At 33.6% G+C, this 9,159-nt stretch overlaps 1 protein-coding gene across 1 annotated transcript; it reads left to right on the top strand.

Annotated features, from left to right (window-relative positions):
- Nucleotides 1-2,046: 2,046 nt before the first annotated feature.
- Nucleotides 2,047-7,911, top strand: LOC110424516 (dihydrolipoyllysine-residue acetyltransferase component 3 of pyruvate dehydrogenase complex, mitochondrial-like). The gene is made up of 19 exons (XM_021439102.2): nucleotides 2,047-2,321; nucleotides 2,608-2,686; nucleotides 3,069-3,145; nucleotides 3,317-3,411; nucleotides 3,521-3,561; nucleotides 4,280-4,335; nucleotides 4,417-4,491; nucleotides 4,621-4,713; nucleotides 4,919-5,161; nucleotides 5,283-5,355; nucleotides 5,504-5,595; nucleotides 5,948-6,033; nucleotides 6,139-6,214; nucleotides 6,576-6,643; nucleotides 6,731-6,797; nucleotides 6,883-6,978; nucleotides 7,078-7,180; nucleotides 7,264-7,359; nucleotides 7,468-7,911. Exons 1-19 carry the CDS (start codon nucleotides 2,283-2,285, stop codon nucleotides 7,536-7,538), a joined length of 1,626 nt encoding a protein of 541 aa, XP_021294777.1. The 5' UTR covers nucleotides 2,047-2,282; the 3' UTR covers nucleotides 7,539-7,911.
- The last annotated feature ends 1,248 nt before the right edge of the window (nucleotides 7,912-9,159 follow it).

Raw genomic sequence — 9,159 nt, 5'->3', positions numbered from 1 at the left:
ATACACAAAGAATATGTACATTAATAGTAATGACAGTTTATATATGATTGAATAAAACTATGAAAGGAGTTTCTTTCATTCTCTATGCAAAAGAGTGGAAGAGAAAATAGTTTTTTAAACTAAAATGAATTGTCTCTTTAATTTGTGTGTTGTAACTTTCTTTTTATTTTCTATTTGCTTCTTAAATTGCTAATTAACATATTGAGTTATTGAGTTGAACTATTGAAATATAATTTGTTATAATAGGTTGTTAGATTATACTGTTAAGATATAATATATTATGATAGAATTAGATTTATATTAAAAGTTAATAGATTTGGATTACTAGACTCACTTTTGTTTTATTTTTTTTTAATTTTGATAGGTTTAACATATTAGTTTAAAATTTATTTATTGAGTTTAACTAGCAATATGTTAATTATAATGACTCTAATTTTATCAAACAGTTTAAAAAATAAAAATAATTATTAAATAATGAAAACCCTAACTTACCATACACAACTACCATAATATCAAATCTTACCTTCCCCCCAGAATCCAAGAAAAAATAGCGGTAAGTGCAAGCCCGAATGAAAAAACTAACTATTAGAAGCGGGTTACCTATCCCTTTCTAAGTCACCTGGCATACGCCCCAGCCCTGATCCGAAAAGGACAACAACAATTCCAAGAGACAGGCGCCCTGTCTGTTCTGGCTGCTGAGCCGAGAATCCGTTTTTTGATCTGGACGAAGAGAGGAATCATTCCAATAGCTGCCTTGATTTTGAACTAGTTATTTCGTATAGTTCTGATACAGAACTAGCTCACTAGTATGGATGGGCCCTATCAGAATGGTATCCTCGAGTGCTTTTGAGGGGCTTCTAGTCCTTCTTTCTTTTTATCATTGATTAATTTTAATAATTATTATTATATTTTTTATTAATTAAAAAAAAACTCCCCATGTGAGAGCATTGAAGCTCTCTTCCCTTTTTTTTAAATATAATAATAATTTTTTAAATTAATAAAAAATGTGACATTTTAGTTTTTTTTTTATAATTTTTGTTAATGGTGTTTGTTTTTTTAAAATTGAGTATCTATTTTAAAAATTAATAAATTTTTATGTAATTTTAATTAAATTTAAGAGATAAAAGTATTTTACTTTTTTTTTTTTTATGTAACAAGCCTTTCACTTTCCGCTCTCCTGTTGACTAATTTTGCGTTTGCTCCATTTTGTTTCTTTCTTTCTGCTTCTATTTGATTTTATTTCTATACCTCATTGTTTAATTTTTCTAAAATATATTTAATTTTATTTAAATTATTTAAAAAAGCCAAAACTTATATTCAATTACTAAAAGTGAAATTCTATAGAAATTGAGGAAAATATATTATTTTTAACATGAATATAGCATAACAGTAGAATCTAAATTCAAAAACAAACGAAGAGACACTTGAACTTAATATCAAATGAATAAATATAGCAAATTGTTATAAATTTAAGTTTGAGGTTATAGTTTCCCTTTTAATAAATTAAACAACCTAATTTATTTATAATAAATCTGTCATTGAAATGAATATTTATTGAGTAATATTGAAATTAAAATTTTGATATAATAATTAATTTATTATCTTTCTACTAAGATATAAAGAAAAGAAATACGCACTAAACATTTGACTTAATCATAGACTTGCACTACTTGTGTTTGATTCAAATCCCCCTTCTTCACGTGCCAGAAAGAGAAAGGAATACAGACCTACCAAACCGAATTGCAATTGAATGAAATTAATATTAAAAAGTGAATTTAAACAAAAACAGAAAGAAAGCAACACATGTTTGGTTAAATCTACGAAAGTGGGCGCCTAACGACCAAAAACAAGCATAGCCCAATTTCGCACCATATAAACTATCCTCTATAATACAACTCACCTAACTTTCCCGAGATTAGCTAACCTTCACCGTCTATTTCTCCGACCCCACTCAATCCACGGTCAATGTTCGTTCTTAAGTTTTTGACAAACAAAAGTACCATCTCCATATGATACACATGAAAACATAAACTAAAGGCACCGATCATTTTTCCCTTCTTGGTTCTCTTAAGAAACAAAATACAAAAGTCCAGTGAGATCTACTTTGATCTTGTAACAAAACCCTAACCTTCACGGTTTTTTGCTACCAAACCGGAAAGAACCAAAAAAAAAAAAAACTTCTATTTTTCTTACTCTGATATTTCACTAAAGCCCAATAAATATTTTTTTTCTCTTTCTTTTTTTCATTTTCTTGAGTAATTTGATTGGGGGCTTAGAAAATCATGGCTTACGCATCTCATATCATCAATCACTCTAAAAAGGTACCTGTTGATTTTTCTCATTTCTCGTTTCTCGATTCGTTTCTTGGGTTTTTTTGTTTAGTTTATGCTTTCGTCAGTTTTAGATTCTGATTCCTCTCTAGATTTGAGTAGTTATCGTTGTTGATTTTAGTTCATAATTGGTGTTTATAAACTTAATTTATGATTCCTCTTTATTTTCCTGTAATTCCATCATGGTTGAAGTTATAGCCTTTTATTTATCTATTTTTCTTGGTCCTAAGCTTTGTTTTTTGATTTTGAATTAACTTTTGAATTTCTGTTATTACAGTTAAAAAATGTTCCTAGTTTAATGCGGCATGTTCGTTCGTTTTCCCATGGTGCACAATCCTCTGTTCGTAAAAGGGAAGGTACATATAGGATGCCGATGATATAAAGATTGTGTTCTTGTTTGTTTCACATATCAAGTTATCATCCATCCTTAAACATAAGAGCTATTTTTGGAAATATGTTTAATCTACTAATTCAACGAACAAATCAGTAAAATTGCTTCACAAGCCTCCCAGCAAGCTGCCTGTACTAAATATTTTAGGTTTATTAGATGATATAAGTATATGCTTTTCTCATATTTTTTGCTAGGCTCATTCATATCACCTGGTTGGCATGCTACTTTCCGTTTTGGATTTGTGATTATACTTAGTGATGGGTAATAGTTTTTCAGCACTCTGAAAGTGTAAGAGAGTAGATGAAATTTTGTTTATGTTATTTTAAGCAAAGCTGGTTCCTTTTCAGATGTTACAAAGACCCATCCTCTTGGTTATGTGCCTGCAGAAAGGGAGAGGGTATCTACGTTTGTTGCCTGTAGCCCTGTAAGTGCACCATTCTCTTTTCCTACCAGTGGAGCAATGATGCTGCAGTTCTGTGGTTGTACTTTTTGCATATTTTTTGCTGCATACTCTCCCCTGCTTGTGAAATTATGTTCTTAATTGAACTCAAGATTCAGTTGGCAAATACTAACTGTTTCGTATCTTGTTCCATAGGTATCATCTGGTTTATCTAAGGATAGTCTTTCAAGAACAACAATGAGATTGGGAAGTCCAGTGGGTGGTTTGCTATACAGTAGAGAACTTACATGGTACTGTTTCCTGTATTTTTCGTGACCTTAATAAACAAATTATTATTCCCTGGTTATGTTTTCATAATCATTTAAAGCATCTAAATCTATTCCCTGTATCCATTATCAGTTCGCAGGTACAGTCAAGGAGAGGATATGCATCTGATGCTGGTATGGATTATTGCTTTAAATATCATAGGTTGTATTGGTATCATACTATTTTGTATTCTTTTAAAGATCCGTTATTTTTCAAATGGTAAAAAGTTTGGCACTGACTAGTACAAAAATGTTTGTTTAACTGATTAGAGTGCTCACCTCATGCTAAATGCTAAACTGTGACTGTATTGATGTTGCTTTCTAGGACCCTTCTATGTTGAGACTATGATAGGGGATGTGAGATTGTGTTATTATTAATTCTTTCTGTGGATTCAATACCCTTTCTAATGGGAGGGCTCAGATTACAGGGATTTTCTTGTTTATGGGTGATAAAACTGTGTAATATGAACTGTGTCTGTTTGGTTTATAAATTACAAATAATGTGATGCACACTGTATTTAAGAAGTCAGTCATTGCAACTATACATTCTTCATCTCACTTTTACAAGGCATTGCTATACAGCTTGTTCTTTTCCATGCTTGTTTTGCTAGTGTTATCACTTAGGTAATGCTGGATTTATTTAGCATGTGTTGGGTTTTTCCAGTATTTTATGCCAGTCTACTTGTTAGGTAAATTTATAGCTGAGCATATGGCAGTTTGAATGATGATTGAAAGGTCTCTAAGTTGAACTCTTCTGCATTAATGCTAGGGTCTTACGTTGCTTTTTTCCTGTTTCTTCGTACGCTGTTGTGTTACTTGCTCAATATTATTAATACGCTGAAGTTGCTTTCAGGCCTCCCTCCTCACCAAGAGATTGGAATGCCTTCTCTCTCACCGACAATGACGGAGGTGTGAACCTTTCTGGATCTTTGTAGAATATCATAAAAAATTCTGTTGTTTTTGGCTAAGTGTGCTATTTCCAAAATGCAGGGAAATATTGCAAGGTGGCTGAAGAAAGAGGGTGATAAAGTGACTCCTGGTGAAGTGCTGTGTGAAGTTGAAACAGTAAGGACTTCTTCTGTTTATTGACCAACTTGCAGCACTTGATAAACGTTCTTGTTTTTCCTCTTTTTTTTTTCTTTTTCATATCTGGAGATGAGTATTTTATTTTATAACTTTGCTTATTATTTGAAGGATAAAGCAACCGTTGAGATGGAATGCATGGAAGAAGGTTATCTTGCCAAGATTATAAAGGGAGATGGGTCAAAAGAAATCAAAGTTGGTGAGGTATTGATTTTGAGAGACTAATGTGCATATATTTATCTCTGCTTTGTGGATTGGGGAGTCAATATGACTAAATAGAGGAGATGCGTCTTGGCTGGGCACCTTTTGGATCTTCTATCTGTTGCTTCTTTGTTCCCAGAATAAAATACAGTTTATGTGAATATTTGTGTGGTTATTGCTATTTATTTGCTCTTGTGGTCTTATGTAGATCATTGCCATCACTGTTGAAGAGGAGGAGGATATTGCGAAGTTCAAGGACTACAGTCCTTCAGCATCAGATTCTGGTGCTCCTGCAACAAAAGGGCCAGCAGCTCCTTCTCCTCCAAAGCAGGAGCCTGTTGAACAACCAGTTAGTTCACCAGAGCCTAAGACTACGAAGCCTATTTCACCTCCTTCTGGAGATCGCATTTTTGCAAGTCCTCTTGCAAGAAAATTGGCTGAAGACCACAAAGTTAGTGAGTTGATTTCTGTGACTGGAATTCTCTTGTTCATTAACATGCTATAAGCATCTAATTATTTCTATCAAACTTTTTCCTTCTAATTTTTTCCATTCCTTTGGGATGCAAATTTAGGTACCTCTCTCAAGTATCAAAGGAACTGGTCCTGATGGACACATTGTAAAGGCTGATATTGAAGATTACTTGGGTATCATAATTAAATTTCTGTACAGAGTGATTGATGCTGTTGTAATTTTTTTGTTGTGGCTTCTTGCCTTTTCTTTATTCTGTAATAGTATTGTTGGTGTATTGTTGTCACATCTTCTGCTTATTGAAGGGTTTTCCCTGTCATGTAGCTTCACGCGGTTCAGCACCTACTTATAAGGCAATGGAAGCTAAAGTCGCAGCTCTAGATTACGTTGATATCCCTCATTCTCAGATAAGAAAGGTATGTGAAAATTTGTCATTTTTTTAATAGTTTCATGAAAGTCTGAATGGATGCTAGCTGTTAAGCATTTTATGGTACATGTATTTTATTGTTTGGATCAACTTCATAGAAGATGGTTTCTGCGCATAGAATTTAAGCATTTGATCTAGTTTTGTAGTAATCTGAATTCAATTATACATAATGAAGTCTCAGATTCTAGCTATCTTTTTGTTTCGTTGACTCTTTGCATAACAATGCGGAGAAGTCGGGTCTCTTCTGCCCCTTTTCTTTTCTCCTTATTTTAATTCCATTACTTTGTTTCTTTCATAACCAATGTGCTTTGTGAGTCTAATTGCTGCCTTGAATTTGACAGGTCACAGCATCACGTTTATTATTCTCAAAGCAGACTATCCCACATTACTATTTAACGGTGGATACATGTGTTGACAAACTTATGGAGTAAGTAATAGTGCTTAAATCTTTTAAAAAGTAAGTAATTATTTGATATATTTTGCTAATTATTTGATATATCTTGGTAATTTTAAACTGTTTCTTTGTATTCAGTTTGCGGAGCCAACTCAATTCGTTACAGGAAGCTTCAGGTGGGAAGCGTATATCTGTCAATGATCTTGTAATTAAGGTAGAAAGCTTTCTATCCATATAATTACTTAGCGTTGAGATGTACAAAGTGGATCCTAAATTTTGTCACTTATGTCACCTCATCATATTTACTTGCCTTTTCCTCCATGTGAACCTTAGTCATTTCATGAGATTTTTCATTAGGTTTTGTAATACTTTCTTTGCCAAATCACTAAAGTGTTTGCGGAAATATTTACTCCTAACATGGTCTGAAGTGGCTGCTTTTGTTTAAATGCTAATATACTACTACTGCTAATAAGAAATTAGTGCATATTCTCCTCTTTTATCTGAAATACCAATAGCTTACTGCAAAAAATAGACAATTTAGATTTAAGATACTTAGAAGCCTTTGTCAACTACAGGCTGCTGCATTGGCTCTCCGAAAAGTTCCTCAGTGCAATAGTTCATGGACAGATGACTATATCCGGCAGTGAGTATAAATTACATAAAATACGATTAATTCATGATTGCATAATGCATATCATCATGACATGTTGATTTCTTGCTTCCGATTCAGGTATAACAATGTGAATATTAATGTAGCAGTGCAAACAGACAATGGGCTTTATGTGCCTGTGATCAGAGTGAGCAATTGTTTCAATTTATTGCTGTTTCTTTTTTATAAATAATATTCTAGTTTAACTTGTAAATTTATTGTACATATTGCAGGATGCTGATAAGAAAGGTTTGTCCTCAATTTCTGAGGAGGTCAAGCATTTGGCCCAAAAAGCCAAAGAGAACAGCTTAAAACCGGAAGATTATGAGGTCTGAAGTATGCTTTATGTTAATGAATAATAATTGGCGTTATGATGATTATCTAATCTCATATATGAGTGCTTACATGCTGGGTTTTTCTCTTTGCAGGGAGGCACATTTACAGTTTCGAACTTGGGAGGTCCCTTTGGTATCAAGCAATTCTGTGCCATCATTAATCCTCCTCAGTCAGGAATTCTTGCTGTTGGGTCTGGTAAGATTTGTACTTACTCTTGGCTTTCATCAAGTTATATTCATTTCTGCTTCTCCATAATTACTGGACTTTACTGTGAGCAGCTGAGAAGAGGGTTATTCCTGGCTCGGGTCCTGAACAATTCAAGTTTGCTTCATTTATGTCCGTAACTCTAAGCTGTGATCATCGTGTTATTGATGGTATGTAATTCTATTAAAGTCCTAGTAGTTTATGATTAATCTAAGTCAAATTTTATTCAGTGTCATTTAGATAGACAATCTAAGTAATTCCACTTGCTGTTTTTATAGGTGCCATTGGTGCTGAATGGCTGAAAGCTTTCAAAGGCTACATTGAGAATCCAGAATCAATGTTGCTCTAAATCAACTGGGGGTTCTTGTTTCTTTTTGTTTTAGACACATTTCCTTGCATTGATCAATTTGCATGAGGGCTTGAATGCCATCCGAACGGTTCATCTGAGTTCACTTCCCTTTTGCATGTATTCCTGGGCAATTTTCTTCGGCAGTAGTGCCTTCACTGTAAAACCAAATTGATATTTTTTTGGGAATAAGAAAGATGGGATCATCAATGAGGAACTGAACTGCGAACTGGAATTTTGCCTTTTGCAGAGTGTAATAACCCCTTCCATATAGGTCTCTTGTACTGAGAATACTTGGAATGAGTTTTGGGATAAGCTATTGGTAACCCATAGCATTTCTGATGCTTTTTCATTCAGAATACCTCATTATTATTAAGATTTTGCATCAATTTTCTTTATTGTATTTTTTTGGAGTGTTCTGAATTAGCAACTCCTGGGCAGTAAAAGTACAGAGGGGTTGCCAAATTTTCCTTAAAAGCAAAGTATTTTTGGAGAGCTGTGCTTTGTTTTTGCATGCGTTGAGACTGGCAAGTCGAGCATGACGGTTAGGTCCTTGCTGATGCTGGTTCATCACCTGCTCCCACGTTGTTTCGTTGGTCACGTGCAGGTCTGCCTCGTCCTCGTGCCTTCTCAGAATAGTTACGGTAATTTGTTGCTTCGACCTGTAAGTTAATGTCTCCATTAAACAGGTTTAGGCATGCTATGCCATGAATTTTCTAAGAATTTGGGTGAATCTAAGACCAATAGATCTCACTTTCGAAATGTCAATTTTGTGTTACTTGACAATAACTTTTGAGAAGGGGCAAAATGCCTAAATCAATTCAAGTTCAAACTTCTGTTCTCCAATACCATCTGGGGAATTTTTAAGCTTTGTCAGGTCATGCAACCAATCCCATTTATTATTATTATTTTTTTAAAGGCAACCAATCCATATATTATCTGCTATTAACTAAATATCCATTTAAAAGTTTCTTATGAAAAAAATTTGATGGTTCATCTCATTAAAAATTTTTCTATTGTTTAACTTGTAGTAAAAGAAATATGTAAAAGATGTACTAGTACTGACTTGATTTTTTTAGTATAAAAGCATATTTGGTCATTAATCATTTTATGTACTTTCGTCAACCCTTTCTCTTAATTAGAAGTAACCACTGGAGTTCAAGGCTAGAAAAATGCAAAACGCGTTCACTCCACCTTCTTTTGACCTTTTTCCTTTTGATGTGTGTATGTTGAACGTAGGCAATAAGTTAATCCCATTGCGTATTTGCTGTTATCAAGTTGGTTTCCTTAATTTGAAGAACACGTGACCAAGGATGGTTCCAGTATAGCCTCGCTTTATCATCAGACTAATATGAAACATCATTACTTTTCCAACAAGAAAGTTTCTTTTTAAGAAAAAAATCTTATGTCCAAAAAGAGAAAACTGAGGAAAAAAATAAACTATTCGAGTTAGATTCAACAATGGGAGATAACAATCTGGTAATCTCCTGCATTAGAGTTGACACCTATGTCCTGAAATTATGAAGACAAAATCGTTTCCCTTTCTTCCTTCTCGGGATGCAAAAAGAAAGCAATAAACTGCTGCCCAACAGCACCTCCAAACTTTTGTCAAGCACAACAAGAC

This window comes from Theobroma umbraticum, unplaced genomic scaffold (assembly GCF_002168275.2).
Source record: "Theobroma umbraticum cultivar Fairchild unplaced genomic scaffold, ASM216827v3 scaffold_204.0, whole genome shotgun sequence".
NCBI classification, from domain to species: Eukaryota; Viridiplantae; Streptophyta; class Magnoliopsida; order Malvales; family Malvaceae; genus Theobroma; species Theobroma umbraticum.
The sequence above is the reverse complement of the archived record's forward strand: the minus strand, read 5'-3'. Positions and strand labels throughout refer to the sequence as shown.